Source organism: Electrona antarctica (assembly GCF_951216825.1).
Source record: "Electrona antarctica genome assembly, chromosome: 22".
Taxonomy (NCBI): Eukaryota; Metazoa; Chordata; class Actinopteri; order Myctophiformes; family Myctophidae; genus Electrona; species Electrona antarctica.
In genome coordinates, this window is record NC_136805.1 from 13,572,741 (window position 1) to 13,590,070 (window position 17,330).

The following is a 17,330-nucleotide window of genomic DNA, read 5'->3' on the forward strand; positions in this document are numbered from 1 at the left end:
TTGCTGCGCAACAGTTGAGGAGAATGCAACTATGCATTAATTTAAGCAACACAGCGTATGCAGCAGCATCCATATGTTTAGTTCAACCACACTGAACCCAACACACAGTTTTTTTTGTTCCTCTGTCATAGTTTTCTTCAACAAAAACACTGCCTTTCCCACTGGTCTCTTTCACGAGGCGCTGCTGCGCAGTATAAATGTTTTACAAACATTTATACACCACGCGTCATCCACGAAGCTCTGTGAGCTCCTCGGTCTGCTATCTTAGGTGTGTGACATGCTAGTTTGACATGCATTAGGCCTCAGACCCCAAGGTCCTTGACATTGAAATGGTTGAGAACCACTGCTCAAGCTGTAAAGACCTTCTCGTTTGGGGGTGCCTTCCCTGGCATATATTTTAAAATGGGGGTCTGTATGCAATTTGGGGGTCCTCGACATGAAAAGGTTTAAGCACTGCAGTACAGAGTACAGTATTGCATTCCAGGACCCCCAGAGGGTGACATGATTGCATCATTAACAATTAGCCATCATCCGCATTCTGAAGGGAACATTTGCTGAAAGTAGCAGATCTTCAAGTTCCCTTTTGCACAACCCAGATCGCTGGTATAGAAAGAAATATCACACCGATATCAGAACAGCCCAACATATATATATATATATATATATATTTTTTTTTACAAAGTAGCAGATCTACACGCTCCCTTTTGCACAACCTAGACCCCTGGTATAGAAAAATCACACCTGTGTGAAGTGCGCACCCAGGGTGCCGGCCCGATTCTGGTGAGCCGCCCCTTGTCCGAAACGGTTGAGAAGTGACAGATTTACCGTGTAGGGGTCCCTCTACTGTACTGGCACACCCGAAATCACCATATATATATACAGTTAATATGTGCGCGTGTTGGGTTGTGCACAGGTGGTGAAAAACAACCATGCTGTTTTCGTGCTCAGAGACACCCACCCAGCCAGGCAGGCACCCAGCCAGGCACCCACACACATAGCTCTGTAATGGAGTGGCTGCACCACTGAAAAGAATATCACACTAATATCAGAACAGCCCAAAAAGCCACCTGGTTATAGAACCAGTGTCCTGTTCTTCAACCAACTAAACCCAGTAGAGCAGTGGTTTCCAAACGTTTTCATTGTCAAGGACTTCCAAATTCACACTAATTAGCCTGCGGACCCTCATTTGAAAATATATGCCAGGGACCCCCATAACTCCATAAGAGAAGATTTATTTTACAGCCCTAGCAGTGATTCTCAACCCATTTCATTTCAAGGACCCCCAGTTTGACATGCATTAGTCTACAAACCCCCATTAATGGCATTTCTATCTCTGGGACCCCCAATTTATATTGTGAAAACAATGTTAATTAACTGCAAATGGATCCAAGTGGAGCCTAATGGGTTCATTTGGTTCCATTTGTACACTCAGAGTTACAGACACATAAGAGTCCATTTGGTTCCAAACTATCATGATTGCATCATTAACAATTAGCCATCATCCGCATTCTGAAGGGAACATTTGCTGAAAGTAGCAGATCTTCAAGTTCCCTTTTGCACAACCCAGATCGCTGGTATAGAGAGAAATATCACACTGATATCAGAACAGCCCAACATATATATATATATTTTTACAAAGTAGCAGATCTACACGCTCCCTTTTGCACAACCTAGACCCCTGGTATAGAAAAATCACACCTGTGTGAAGTGGGGGGGGGGCAGTTCCAGACCCACAGGAACGCACCCAGGGTGCCGGCCCGATTCTGGTGAGCCGCCCCTTGTCCGAAACGGTTGAGAAGTGACAGATTTACCGTGTAGGGGTCCCTCTACTGTACTGGCACACCCGAAATCACCATATATATATATACAGTTAATATGTGTGTGTGTTAGGTTGTGCACAGGTGGTGAAAAACAACCATGCTGTTTTCGTGCTCAGAGACACCCACCCAGCCAGGCACCCACACACACACAGCTCTGTAATGGAGTGGCTGCACCACTGAAAAAAATATCACACTGATATCAGAACAGCCCAAAAAGCCACCTGGTTATAGAACCAGTGTCCTGTTCTTCAACCAACTAAACCCAGTAGAGCAGTGGTTTCCAAACGTTTTCATTGTCAAGGACTTCCAAATTCACACTAATTAGCCTGCGGACCCTCATTTGAAAATATATGCCAGGGACCCCCATAACTCGATAAGAGAAGATGTATTTTACAGCCCTAGCAGGGATTCTCAACCCATTTCATTTCAAGGACCCCCAGTTTGACATGCATTAGTCTACAAACCCCCATTAATGGCATTTCTATCTCTGGGACCCACAATTTATATTGTGAAAACAATGTTAATTAACTGCAAATGGATCCAAGTGGAGCCTAATGGGTTCATTTGGTTCCATTTGTACACTCAGAGTTACAGACACATAAGAGTCCATTTGGTTCCAAACTATCATGATTGCATCATTAACAATTAGCCATCATCCGCATTCTGAGGGGAACATTTGCTGAAAGTAGCAGCTCTACAAGCTCCCTTTTGCACAACGTAGACCTTTGGTATAGAAAGAAATATCACACTGATATCAGAACAGCCTAACAGCCACCTGGTTATAGAACCAGTGTCCAGTGCAACCAACTGAAGCCAGTAGAGCAGTGGTTCCCAAACTCCCACTAATCAGCCCATGGAACCTCATTTGAAAATATATGCCAGTCCCAGGGACCCCCATAAGAAAGATTTGTATGGCTCTAGCAGTGATTCTCAACCCATTTCATTTCAAGGACCCCCAGTTTGACATGCATTAGTCTACAAACCCCCATTAATGGCATTTCTATCTCTGGGACCCCCAATTTATATTGTGAAAACAATGTTAATTAACTGCAAATGGATCCAAGTGGAGCCTAATGGGTTCATTTGGTTCCATTTGTACACTCAGAGTTACAGACACATAAGAGTCCATTTGGTTCCAAACTATCATGATTGCATCATTAACAATTAGCCATCATCCACATTCTGAGGGGAACATTTGCTGAAAGTAGCAGCTCTACAAGCTCCCTTTTGCACAACGTAGACCTTTGGTATAGAAAGAAATATCACACTGATATCAGAACAGCCTAACAGCCACCTGGTTATAGAACCAGTGTCTAGTGCAACCAACTGAAGCCAGTAGAGCAGTGGTTCCCAAACTCCCACTAATCAGCCCATGGAACCTCATTTGAAAATATATGCCAGGCCCAGGGACCCCCATAAGAAAGATTTGTATGGCTCTAGCAGTGATTCTCAACCTGTTTCATTTCAAGGACCATGCATTAGTCTACCAACCCCCATGTAATGGCATTTCTATCTCTGGGACCCCCAAATGGACTCTGGTTCCATTTGTACACTCTCAGGGTTACAGACCCATAAGGGTCCATTTGGTCCAAACTATCATTTTGCTGGGGACCCCCTGGAACTCCCTCAAGGAGCCCTGGGGGGGGGGGGGGGGGGGGACCACTGCAGTAGAGTACAACAAGAAACAACTATACCAACACCAGGTTATACAACCAATGCCCAGTTCACACAGAACAGCCTACTAGTAACCACTACTAAACAAACCATGTTTAGTACATACAACCACCAGTAGCGCGCGCACGCACGCACGCACACGCGGGGGGGGGGGGGGGGTCCGCGGAGTTCGCGTTAGTATGCGTGGACGGTGGGAGGATACGGTGACAGACACTCAAATGTGTTACCGTCTGTTAACCATTATCAGCGGCGCTCCGCTGTTATGCTCAAATGAGTTACCCTAGATAATTCTGAGGCAACGTGGCTGCGTCCACTCCAAATTATTATCTCTCTTCTTTCTTTCTTTTTTACAACAAGTTCTAACTCCTACTCCTACATGGATTTTATTGTTTATAACGTCGGATGAGGTCTGATGCGGCCATGCAAAATGATTATGGCGGGTAGACGATGGATTAACCACAGTACCACACAAACACACACACACACACACACACACACACAGCAGCAGCATTGTTGTTCGTGTGTAGTGTACTACTGGTTATGCGGCGTTAGCTGGTGTGTGTGTGTGTGTGTGTGTGTTACGACGGCTAACGTTAGGTGGTTTGCAAACTTGTAGCTTGGTTATTTTTTTACCAAGAAAACAATTTTGATTAAGAAAATGATTTGTTGGGAACTTACCTCCGATCTTGTTCCTGTAAGCCACAGAAAAGGACACAAAAAAAACAGCAAAACAAGAATACAAAAAATAGCAGTTGTACACAATAGATAATACAAATAAAATTGCAGTTGTTAGAAAGTTTGGGAACTTTGGCGGGTCAAGTCAATTTCGCTCAGTCAAAACACGTCTGTGTCGGCTCAGTGTCTGAGAGAAATGAGTGACGGAGAGAAATGTTCAAACAACGCCAACCAAATTCGCCCAATTGGAACGCAGCTCCTCAGTGTAAATTGATTACCATACCAGCTGTATCCATTTCATTGATTGTCTCAGTGAAATGAAGACGCCAAAAGACTGCATGTGTCCGTCTGGCTGAGTGACAGTCCCCATTAGCCCGCCTACTGTATCCGGTTATTTGTGACACAAACAACACAAACAGGTCGTCAAACGGCAGACCATTTCCGTATCCTTTTCAGACAGGATACAACATTTCACAGAAGCGAAGCATACACCATACATTACACTTTACAATATGGTCCACCATGTTCAATTCATCAGAATTATTTTGTGAAACAGTCAACCATAAAGAAAGAAATACGATCTGGTGTAGGCAATAATAATAATAATAATAATTACAACTCAAAGAACGCCTTTAGCTCGATTGGCTTTGCCTGCCTGGGGGGTTATAAGTGGGAATAAAAGGAATGACCCTGGAGGCTTTTGTTTTGTAGGCCTTTTTCCTCGTATTTACGACTCAAATCGCGCTGGATAAACCTAGCGTGCATGTTTAGTGGCTCAATAGTAAATCCATGTCGCCACCTGATTAAAATATGAATGCTTCTAAAGACCCTTAAATAGACGTTGTTGACATCAGTGTTGACATGACTTATTTCTTCCTTTTGGGAAGGGGGGGGGGGGGTCTCTTCTTCTACACGCGTAAATAGAATGTGACTGAAGGGTGCCAGACGCATAACTATCGCTACTGCCCCCTGGCGGCGGATAAGATATAGAGCCCTCGCAGTAATGTTGCTATACTGGATCATTACAATGTCATGTCAGGGCTGTGATCATTCATAATAATAATAATTTGTATAGCACCTTTCATGACATGAAATGCAGCTCAAAGTGCTTTACAGAGCAATGAAGAGAGAGAAAAAAAGAAAAGAAAAGCAAGGCATAAACATTAAAAAACAAGAGCAGTAATGCAATACAGTGAGGACTAGGCAATAGCCTAATAATAATAATAATAATAATAATAATAATAATAATATGAATTGTGCTAGCCAATTACAAGGTCAAGTTACCCCTGTGATAATGTGTAAGTATTTCGAGGGGATTTATCCCCCCAAAACCATGTTTTGGCTACAAATGGTTACATTTTTCGCATTCACGGCGCCCCCTATGGACAAAAAAAAGCCCTCCCAGTAATTTTGCCAGCAAATTACAATGTCACATCACCCCTGTGATCATGCATAAGTTCGGAGGGTATTTATCCCCCCAAAATCATGTGTTTGGGTTACATTTTTCGCATTTGAGGCACCCCCTATGGATGAAAATGGAATTGCTTTTGGCTCTGGGTTGAGTAACCCACCCGTAACAAGTGATTCAAATTTGGGATGGATTGGACATTCCGTTCGTGATTTGTGGCGTTTTTTGTAAAGTAGGCCCCTCCTGCTAACTTCGGACGACGATTACGGCCGAACGATACGCACTATCAAAATTCCGCCGTTCGAGTTTTCATCGGAAAGGTCAGGAGATCATGTGTACAGATTTTTGTGAGATTTGGACAAAATCTGTAGGAGGAAAAGCAAAAAGTGTGTTTTGGATCAAATTCAAAATGGCGGAAAATCTATCATGACGCAAATGGGCGTGGCCTATATGGGGAGATGCGTCATGACCCAAGGAATCCAGGGAAAAAATCATTTTGATTTTACGACCTACGGTTCAAGAGTTATAAGCCAAAACGTAAAGTGGGCTGTTATAGCGCCACCATGAGGCCGACCGATAACATTTTAAGTTAATTAATTTTAGTAATTATTATGAACCTACCCTCCAAGTTTTGTAACTATAGTGCTTACAGTCTCAGAGGAAAAAATACTTGAATGTGATTTTTTGCATTTTCCCATTCATGTCAATGGGGAGATTTAATGCACGAATAAATTCATATCAATTAAACTATACAACATTTCTCTTAGCAAAGTACAAGCACACCATTCTGATTTTTTCCGGTCGATTTGACATATGGCTCAAGTGCGTACAGTCAAAACTGTGGGAGGAGTAGCATTTCAAAATAAAGGTTACTCCAGGTGAAAGAAAGAATAAAGTGTTACAATTACAATAGTCTGGTTGCCCTTTAGGGCAACCACACTAACTAGAAAGGTCGCAATTTTAAAAAATTGCAAAGTGTGGTTGCCGCAGTGGCTTACATATGCCCCTCCCACTGATATTGCCAGCCAATTACAATGTCACGTCACCCCTGCGATCATGCGTAAGTAGGGGATTTATCCCCCAAAAATCATGTTTTTGCACCATACGGTTACATTTTTGGCATTTGCGGCGCCCCCTATGGATGAAAATAGAATTGCTTTTGGCTTTTGGTTGATTAAACCACCCCAGACATGTGATTCAAATTTGGGATGGATTGGACATTCCGTTCATGATTTATGGCATTTTTTGTGATATAGGCCACTCCTACTAATTTCGAACGACGATTACGGCCGAACGATACGCACTACCAAAATTCTGCAGTTGGTGTTTTAATCGGATGGGTCCCGAGATCATGTGTGCCGATTTTTTTGAGATTTGGACATCATCTGTAGGAGGAGGAGCCAAAAGTGTGTTTTGGAGAAAATTCAAAATGGCGGAAAATCTATCATGACGCAAATGGGCGTGGCCTATATGGGGAGATGCGTCATGACCCAAGGAAGCCAGGAAAAAAATAATTTAGATTTTACGACCTACGGTTCAAGAGTTATACGCCAAAACGTAAAGTGGGCTGTTATAGCGCCACCATGAGGCCGACCGATAACATTATAAGTTAATTAATTTTAATAATTATTATGAACCTACCCTCCAAGTTTTGTAACTATAGCCCTTACAGTCTCCGAGGAAAAAATACTTGAATGTTATTTTTCGCACTTTCCCATTCATGTCAATGGGGAAATTTAAATCACTAATAAATTCATATCAATTAAACTATACAACATTTCTCTTAAAAAAATACAAGCACACCATTCCCGATGAAGCCGGTCAATTTGACATATGGCTCAAGTGCGTACAGTCAAAACTGTGGGAGGAGTAGTGATACAAAGTTTAGGGTTACTCCAGTAAATGAAACTAGAAAGGTCGCAATTTTAAAAAATTGCAAAGTGTGGTTGCCGCAGTGGCTTACATATGCCCCTCCCACTGATATTGCCAGCCAATTGCAATGTCGCGTCACCCCTGCGATCATGCGTAAGTAATTCGGAGGGGATTTATCCCCCCAAAAATCATGTTTTTGCGACAAACGGTTACAATTCTCGCATTTGCGGCGCCCCCTATGAATGAAAATAGAATTGCTTTTGGTACTTGGTTGATTGAACCACCCGCGACATGTGATTCAAATTTGGGATGGATCGGACATTTCGTTCGTGATTTATGGCATTTTTTGTGATATAGGCCCCTCCCACTAACTCCGGACGACGATTACGGCCGAACGATACGCACTACCAAAATTCTGCAGTTGGTGTTTTAATCGGATGGGTCCCGAGATCATGTGTGCCGATTTTTGTGAGATTTGTACGACATATGTAGGAGGAGGAGCCAAAAGTGTGTTTTGGAGAAAATTCAAAATGGCGGAAAATCTATCATGACGCAAATGGGCGTGGCCTATATGGGAAGATGCGTCATGACCCAAGGAATCCAGGGAAAAAATAATTTTGATTGTACGACCTACGGTTCAAGAGTTATAAGCCAAAACGTAAAGTGGGCTGTTATAGCGCCACCATGAGGCCGACCGATAACATTATAAGTTAATTAATTTTAGTAATTATTATGAACCTAGCCTCCAAGTTTTGTAACTATAGCCCTTACAGTCTCCGAGGAAAAAATACTTGAATGTTATTTTTCGCACTTTCCCATTCATGTCAATGGGGAAATTTAAATCACTAATAAATTCATATCAATTAAACTATATAACATTTCTCTTAAAAAAATACAAGCACACCATTCCCGATGAAGCCGGTCAATTTGACATATGGCTCAAGTGCGTACAGTCAAAACTGTGGGAGGAGTAGTGATACAAAGTTTAGGGTTACTCCAGTAAATGAAAAGAATAATAAAGTGTTACAATTACAATAGTCTGGTTGCCCTGTTAGGGCAACCACACTAATAAAGTGTTACGATTACAATAGTCTGGTTGCCCTGTTAGGGCAACCACACTAACTAGAAAGGTCGCAATTTTTAAAAATTGCAAAGTGTGGTTGCCGCAGTGGCTTACATATGCCCCTCCCACTGATATTGCCAGCCAATTACAATGTCACGTCACCCCTGCGATCATACGTAAGTAATTCGGAGGGGAATTATCCCCCAAAAATCATGTTTTTGCGACAAACGGTTACATTTCTTGCATTTGCGGCGCCCCCTATGGATGAAAATGGAATTGCTTTTGGCTTTTGGTTGATTGAACCACCCGTGACATGTGATTCAAGTTTGGCATGGATCGAACATTTCGTTCGGGATTTATGGTATTTTTTGTAAAATAGGCCCCTCCTACTAACTTCGGACGACGATTACGGCCGAACGATACGCACTATCAAAATTCCGCCGTTCGAGTTTTCATCGGAAAGGTCCGGAGATCATGTGTACAGATTTTTGTGAGATTTGGACAAAATATGTAGGAGGAGGAGCCAAAAGTGTGTTTTGGAGAAAATTCAAAATGGCGGAAAATCTATCATGACGCAAATGGGCGTGGCCTATATGGGGAGATGCGACATGACCCAAGAAATCTAGGGAAAAAAATATTTTGATTTTACGACCTACGGTTTAAGAGTTATAAGCCAAAACGTAAAGTGGGCTGTTATAGCGCCACCATGAGGCCGACCGATAACATTATAAGTTAATTAATTGTAGTAATTATTATGAACCTAGCCTCCAAGTTTTGTAACTATAGCCCTTACAGTCTCCGAGGAAAAAATACTTGAATGTTATTTTTCGCACTTTCCCATTCATGTCAATGGGGAAATTTAAATCACTAATAAATTCATATCAATTAAACTATATAACATTTCTCTTAAAAAAATACAAGCACACCATTCCCGATGAAGCCGGTCAATTTGACATATGGCTCAAGTGCGTACAGTCAAAACTGTGGGAGGAGTAGTGATACAAAGTTTAGGGTTACTCCAGTAAATGAAAAGAATAATAAAGTGTTACAACTAGAAAGGTCGCAATTTTAAAAAATTGCAAAGTGTGGTTGCCGCAGTCGCTTACATATGCCCCTCCCACTGATATTGCTAGCCAATTACAATTTCAAGTCACACATGTGATCATGTGTAAGTATTGTAAGGGATTTATGCCCCCAAAAATCATGTTTTTGCGACAAACGGTTACATTTCTCGCATTTGCGGCGCCCCCTATGGATGAAAATAGAATTGCTTTTGGTACTTGGTTGATTCAACCACCCGCAACATGTGATTCAAATTTGGGATGGATTGGACATTCCGTTCGTGATTTATGGCATTTTTTGTAAAATAGGCCCCTCCTACTATCTTCGGACGACGATTACGGCCGAACGATACGCACTATCAAAATTCTGCAGTTGGTGTTTTAATCGGATAGGTCTGGAGATCATGTGTGCCGATTTTTGTGAGATTTGGACAAAATCTTTAGGAGAAGGAGCCAAAAGTGTGTTTTGGAGAAAATTCAAAATGGCGGAAAATCTATCATGACGCAAATGGGCGTGGCCTATATGGGGAGATGCGTCATGACCCAAGGAATCCAGGGAAAAAATCATTTTGATTTTACGACCTACGGTTCAAGAGTTATAAGCCAAAGCGTAAAGTGGGCTGTTATAGCGCCACCATGAGGCCGACCGATAACATTATAAGTTAATTAATTTTAGTAATTATTATGAACCTACCCTCCAAGTTTTGTAACTATAGTGCTTACAGTCTCAGAGGAAAAAATACTTGAATGTGAGAAAATGCGAAAAATCGCATTTTCCCATTCATGTCAATGGGGAAATTCTATTCACTAATAAATTCATATCAATTAAACTATACAACATTTCTCTTAAAAAAATACAAGCACATCCTTTCCGATGAAGCCGGTCAATTTGAGATATGGCTCAAGTGCGTACAGTCAAAACAGTGGGTGGAGTAGTGCGTCAAAAAAAAGGTTACTCCAGTAAAAAGAAATAAAGTGTTACGATTACAATAGTCTGGTTGCCCTGTTAGGGCAACCACACTAATTACAATAGTCTGGTTGCCCTGTTAGGGCAACCACACTAATAAAGTGTTACGATTACAATAGTCTGGTTGCCCTGTTAGGGCAACCACACTAATAAAGTGTTACGATTACAATAGTCTGGTAGCCCTGTTAGGGCAACCACACTAATAAAGTGTTACAATTGCAATAGTCTGGTTGCCCTGTTAGGGCAACCACACTAATGACTAACTATTGTCTGGGGCTCTGGGCTAATTCTGGGCTTGTCTTTGGATATGTTTTGAATATGTGTGCAATGTGCATCCAAACTAAACCATGAATTCTCCTCAGACCGTCCCACCCCTCCTGCGTCCCCCCCATTTGTCTCCCAGCAGTCCCCTGACTCCCTGGTCTTGTCCTGGTCGGGTCCCGGCTTCGACGGAGGCAGCGCCATCTTGGGCTATGTAGTGGAGATGAAGGACGACGGTACCGACGAGGCCGGGAGCTGGACAGAAGTCACCGCTCACTGCAAGAACACTTCCTATCAGGTCCGCTCAGGGCTGGATCCTCAGGGGAAGTACCGCTTCCGGGTCAGGGCCTTCAACGCTGCGGGGGTCGGTGAGCCAAGTGAGGAGTCTGCCTGTGTCAACATGTCCAATACAGGTTGGTGATCTTTCTTTTAAAAAAAAGAAAACATGCACTGCAGGTTGAACAGTTTAAGTGAGGGTATTAATTAATTGGAGATTGAATTTGTGTTCAGACATTGATTATAACGATTCAGTAATATTTTTTATTTCACTTCATTCCGATTTCATATTTTTATGCAGGAGGAGAACAGAAAGAGGAGATCCAGTCATATGTGACAATAACCATTGACACCACACACAACGTCAAGGACCACTACAATATGCACGAGAAGCTGGGAACGTAAGTACGGATTGTGCAGGTGAACGTCTCAAATGTTTACACGTAGCTGTAGCTAAGGGACTGAATTAGTGGTTTCCGACACCTCGTTGGTAGATGATAGGTGAAACTACAGGGATGTGCAACACAGTCATGCAGCATAGACATAACAATAACACAGACTACACAGGAAAGTCCCTAGAGTTGCAGGTTTCATTGGAGCCTCCAGGATGCCTTACTTACCAGTTTTTGTATGATTCCAGAGGGAAGTTTGGCCAGGTGTTCAGACTGTCCCACAAGGAGACCGGCCACGTGTGTGCAGGGAAGTTCTACCGAGGCCGCACTGCCAAAGACAGGTTGGAGGCACGCCAGGAGATGGAGCTGATGAACTCTCTCCATCACCCCAAACTGTGCCAGTGTCTGGCAGCGTACGACACTCGCGCTGAGATGGTCATGGTCATGGAGTTGTGAGTATATATCTAAGAGGATACAGAGAAAGGCTTCATAATGGAAGTGCGTTAATTACATTGCAGACATTTCTGGTTCACAAAAAAGCTAGGCCTATTTTCAAAAGATCTTTGGAACATTACAGGGATCAGTTGACACAAAATATTTTTAAGATAAATTTACTGCGGCCAAATGCATATTAATTTGGGGGTCCTTGAACCACTGCTCTAAAGTAATTAAATAACCATGCAGATAACCAAGATGACACGTAATGCTTTCTCACTGCATTTGTCTGTGTGTATGTTGTGTGCGTCCAGCCTCGGGGGCGGGGAGCTGTTCGAACGCATCCTTGATGACGACTTTGAGCACACGGAGCCCACCAGTGCGCGCTACATGCAGCAGATTCTGGAGGGCATGCGGTACGTTCACAAGCAGAACATCGTCCACATGGACCTCAAGCCGGAGAACATCGTCTGTATGGACACCACTGGAACACGCATCAAGATCATAGACTTCGGCTTGGCTAGGAAACTGGGTTAGTAGGCTATACTATACTGTTTGTGTTGTGGCTGGGACATTACATTACATATTGTGTGTACTGTGTACGTACTATGTGTATCATATTTGACTCTATAATAGCTTTTTTTGGTTTTCTTAAATAATGTTTTTTCCTCCCTGTAAACCGTCTTTGGGAAATATATAAATATTAGTTATTATATTTAATACATATACTACATTGTCCCCTTCTTCCAGAACCTGGTAAAACCTTGACCTGCATGCAAGGGACCCCAGAGTTTGTGGCTCCTGAGGTCATCAACTATGAGCCTGTTGGTTTGGAGTCTGACTTGTGGAGCGTTGGAGTTATCTGTTTTATTCTGTAAGTAAACCCTCAAACTGTTCTGTAGCTTTTGTCACAGTAAAAATCACACCCGTGTGAACTGAGTGGTGCAACTCCCCTCTCTCCCTGCCTCTCTCTCTGTAATTAGCAGGCAACAGTGCAACACTATCTCTCTCTCTGTTTCTGGCACAACAGCGCCACTTTTGCCCCTACTGAAACTCTAAACATAGGTGAAGACATAGGTTAGGACATTGCTGTTCCTTGGAGTGGTTGCAAAATACAAAGCTGTGCTAATAAACTTTGGCTCTAAAAGCATTGTTCTCTATCGCCATCTGCTGGTGTTTCTAGCCATTAACGACACTTGCAGTGGAACCAAATTCTTACAAAGAAAATTGACTTCTACACCAAATCAATATGCCAGGTTAGGTTATGACAAAAAGATTAGATTTTGTATGTATTGTATAGTTTAATTTGACAAATCTGTTTGTAATACACTGCTACATAAAAGTATTTATGGGCTGTCTGACACACCACCTTCATGCATTACTCTATCCATGTTCAGTGTCTTAAAATAAATGTAGTAGCATTTAGGGGGTGAAATAATGAATCAAAAACCGATCAGTTAAGTGATGTATCATATAATTTCTAACATGCTGTTTTTTGTAAGCTTTTGTTTTAACTGCTGTCTAAATTTATTAAGCAAATTCAAGATGCATTGGATTCATATAACCTGTGATGCACATTTATCATCCTCATTTAGCTTTATGCTGTGGTCTTAAAAAATATGAATTGCCTATATATTTCCACTTGTATTGGTGTCCTGTAGCTACAATCATATACTGTACCTTGTCATTAGTTGTCAGCTTTGCAACAGCAGCAGATGCCACGCAACATTCCATACGTTTTGACTCGTACGTTTTTCTCATACGCAGGCTAAGTGGTGAGTCTCCATTCCAGGGGAACAGTGATGCGGAGACACTGGCACTGGTGACATCTGGCACTTATGAGTTTGATGAGGAAAGCTTTGAGGACATCTCTGAAGAGGCCAAGGACTTCATCAGCTCCCTGCTGAAGAAAGACCCCAGGTTTGACTTTCTTTTTTTTTTTTTTTTAAGATATTTCTTTTGCGGCTTACGCCTTTTATTGGTTTTTGAAGGGACAGACAGTAGGCTGACAGGAAACGGGAGAGAGATGGGGGAAGACATGCAGTAAAGGCCGTGTCGGGCTCGGGAGTCGAACCCGCGGCACACTGCGACTGGATTACCAGTCGGGTGCCCAGACGGTTACGCCACCGCCTGGGCCCAGGTTTGACTTTCTAAGTGAATTTTCTCCATTATCTCCACAATACCACCGCTGATTTATTATTGTGGATTTGCAATCTGTCCAGCTGAATTGAGCCACCCACCTAATTAGCACTAAAAGACCTGTACCACCATGATGTCAATGAATGTCCTGACACTGGTGAGATCATGGAAATGGAAATGTTGCTCGCTGAACAATAACAGATTTTCAAGCTACAGTAGCTACTATTCACTATTTAGTAACATCATAGCAGCAGCAATGTGGCACTGAGTAAAAACACAGAAGCAGAAAAACCATGTTTGCATTCGTCCTAAATAATAATAATGACTTTGTGACCCCACCATGTGTTCCACTGTGGTGCTCCAGGTCCAGGCTGTCCTGTGACGAGGCGTTGGCCCACCCATGGATGGTCTCTTTCACCCCTCTGAACCGCAGGCCCACCAAGTCCCTCAACAAGGAGAAGATAAGAAGATTCCTGGCCAAGCGCAAGTGGAAGGTAATGCACACACGACGCAGAGGAGAGGAGGGGAAGTCTGCAGACCGCGCACTGTAGCTCCCAATAGAAAATATATTTATTTTACGAGTGAAACAAAATATATATAAACACTGAAAATTAATATTGGTGAAGCCCTTACCTTAAGTATATTGTCATTTACAGACTCTCTCAATGTTTTTACATTCTCTTATTATAGAAAACAGGCAAGGCTGTCCTGGCCCTAAAGCGGATGACTAACCTAACTAGCAGATCAGAGGAACCTGGCAGTCCTTCAGAGGGTGGGTACACACACACACACACACACACACACACACACACACACACACACACACACACACACACACACACACACACACACACACACACACACACACACACACACACACACACACACACACACACACACACACACACACACACACACACACACACACACACACACACACACACACACACACACACACACACACACACACACACACACACACACACACACACACACACACACGTCCCTCTGAAACCTTGTCTCCTGGGACCCCAAATAATAAAGCTGACATTGTTGTTCTTTTTTTTGTTGCATTCTTAGCTTAAATGAGCAAAATGTATCCCCCTTGATGTAACAAAACAAACCTTGTACTACTTGATCTTTACTTTGTGGACTAGCAGTTGTTTAACACCCAAAGTGCCAATTATAATGTGCCTGTCCCTCTGGGTAATGGGAAACACCCATCACGTCATAGCTATAGGATTGATGTCTTAAACACAAACCCTTCAGGTTATAGGAATGGTGTCGCTTGTAAACACACTACAGTGAGTTGTTGTTTTTACTGCCAACAAGTTGCAAAGCTCTACACACACAGTGCACCTTTCTCACCATCAGCAAGCTTCATGCCTGGCCCCTCACCCGCACTGTAATGTCCTTCTTGACCTTAGGGCTCAGCTGTGTACTGTACATATGTCAACTGGTATATTTCATTGTGCCACTCCATTTTGTCACCAGTAAAGTGTTTTCTTGTAATCGTCAAACTATGTGTTGCTCAGAGGCAGGCTGGAGCCCAGAGGCAGAGAAAGCCATCCAGTCACTGGGGGAGCAGTTTCAGAGTGAACCTCTCTTCCTGCAGCCCCTGAAAGACACCAACCTGCCTGAGGGAGATACTGCCCGGCTAACATGTCTAATCCAGGGTAGGATCCCAAGCATGTGTACAATGCAGCATCGTATTAGCATATTATTCTACATCGACAATTTTGTCTCAGCTAGGGTATTTGAAGAAATAGGCTTATACGACTAAATGATAGTCTCAATATCTGTTGTGCTGGCTGGGTAAAATGCATCGTTTCAGTTCTGTTAGGCTGACTGGGTAAAATGCCACCATGTACATCTAGCATTGTCTCAATTCTGGAAATCTGAGCCGACGGATAACATTGTCCAAAGGCCACGGTGTTTACAGTTAAAACACAGTGTACTCTACTGTATCAGAGGCAAACTGATGCATGACAGGTCAGCTCTCTAGCCTCTAACAAAGTTAACACAGGTTTTCTTTTAGGTAGTCTATTCTTAACCTCTTGAGACCGTAGCAGCATGATTAGCATCCCTATTCTTGGCTGAATGTGGTGAAAACAAGAGCAGCTCTACAAGCTCAAAATACCTTGCAACGCATTGTGAGCTTGTACAGTAGATCGGAGATTTGGTGTAGAGGGAAATACTAAATACCAAATACACTGCATCACAACTCGGCAGCAATTTAGACCCAGAAAGCTGACACAAGTGATTCTCTTGGGGTACATCAACATCTCCTGCTCAGTGCATTGTGTCATTGTGTGAACCTCTAGGCTACCCAGAACCGGAGGTGCAGTGGCTCCAGAACAAGGACCCAGTGGAGCAGTCGTCCAGGGTGACCATGGAGCGCCTCAAGGACGGACTCTGCTCTCTGGTTCTCTCCGACCTGATATCTGCCGACTCTGGAGTTTACGAGTGCAGGGCCACCAACGGCCTCGGGGAGGCGCTGTGCTCTGCAAAACTGACCGTGGGGTTGTAAGGAATAAGTGAGTGGAAGTGATGGGGAGGATGATGATGATGAAGTTTATAAATCTTAAAAACATGTCCACTCACTGGAAGGGGCTTTAATTTCAGTGTGTGGACATTATTTCATCTCTTCATGGGCTAATTATTTCATGCAGACCACCCTTTTATTCAATATTTGTGTATGAACCTCATCAGTTTAGAATGTTTCTCTTCATTAAAAACTGACCATTTTAATATTTTAAGTTGGGCTGGGAGCATAAACACAGCATTGGCTTTGATATAATATTTTTTTTAAATATTAATTGATTTCTGCTCTCCAATCATAAGGTTGCAACACATACATAAATTCCTATTCCTTATTCACAAGTCACCAGTTAAATGGAGCACTTTTTGTCTTTCTATTGTTTTTAGCTGGTGATGAATGTTCAGTTACACACGCACAAGAGCACAATGGGTTCAATGGGGACATACTGTACCAGAGCTACAAGCTCACAGCGTACTGCATGGCTTGTAGATTGTACTGCAGGCTTGTCTGATTTTCGGTTTGGTGTAGAGCAGAAAAACCTGCCATGGGGGACCCTGGTCAACCAAGTAATTTATATGGGGTTTAACCACAGCCCACAATTGTATTTTATGGTTAAAATGTTTAACTTAAATGTATGTGTTGCTAATATTACATGGAAAAATAGACTGAATGTTGAACCTTGTCTTCTAGAACAGATTAGCTCATGGTAATCAGCTACGCTATGGCAGGTAGAGATAATGTTTAA

The 17,330-nt window shown here is 42.7% G+C and overlaps 1 protein-coding gene across 4 annotated transcripts in view; it reads left to right on the plus strand.

Annotated features, from left to right (window-relative positions):
• The window catches only part of LOC306914875 (myosin light chain kinase, smooth muscle-like), a 40,780-nt gene extending 23,931 nt beyond the window's left edge, over window positions 1-16,849 (plus strand). For 2 of the 4 annotated variants that reach the window (XM_079492093.1, XM_079492096.1), the window contains exons 7-16: window positions 10,903-11,214; window positions 11,379-11,478; window positions 11,718-11,921; window positions 12,219-12,436; window positions 12,655-12,778; window positions 13,672-13,824; window positions 14,408-14,537; window positions 14,734-14,815; window positions 15,579-15,719; window positions 16,368-16,849. In XM_079492093.1, the coding sequence (XP_079348219.1) occupies window positions 10,903-11,214; window positions 11,379-11,478; window positions 11,718-11,921; window positions 12,219-12,436; window positions 12,655-12,778; window positions 13,672-13,824; window positions 14,408-14,537; window positions 14,734-14,815; window positions 15,579-15,719; window positions 16,368-16,573 (1,670 nt within the window). In that variant the 3' untranslated portion in view covers window positions 16,574-16,849. The remainder of the gene's footprint in view (window positions 1-10,902; window positions 11,215-11,378; window positions 11,479-11,717; window positions 11,922-12,218; window positions 12,437-12,654; window positions 12,779-13,671; window positions 13,825-14,407; window positions 14,538-14,733; window positions 14,816-15,578; window positions 15,720-16,367) is intronic. The other 2 variants (XM_079492095.1, XM_079492094.1) reach the window with 2 other exon arrangements.
• Window positions 16,850-17,330: the final 481 nt, after the last annotated feature.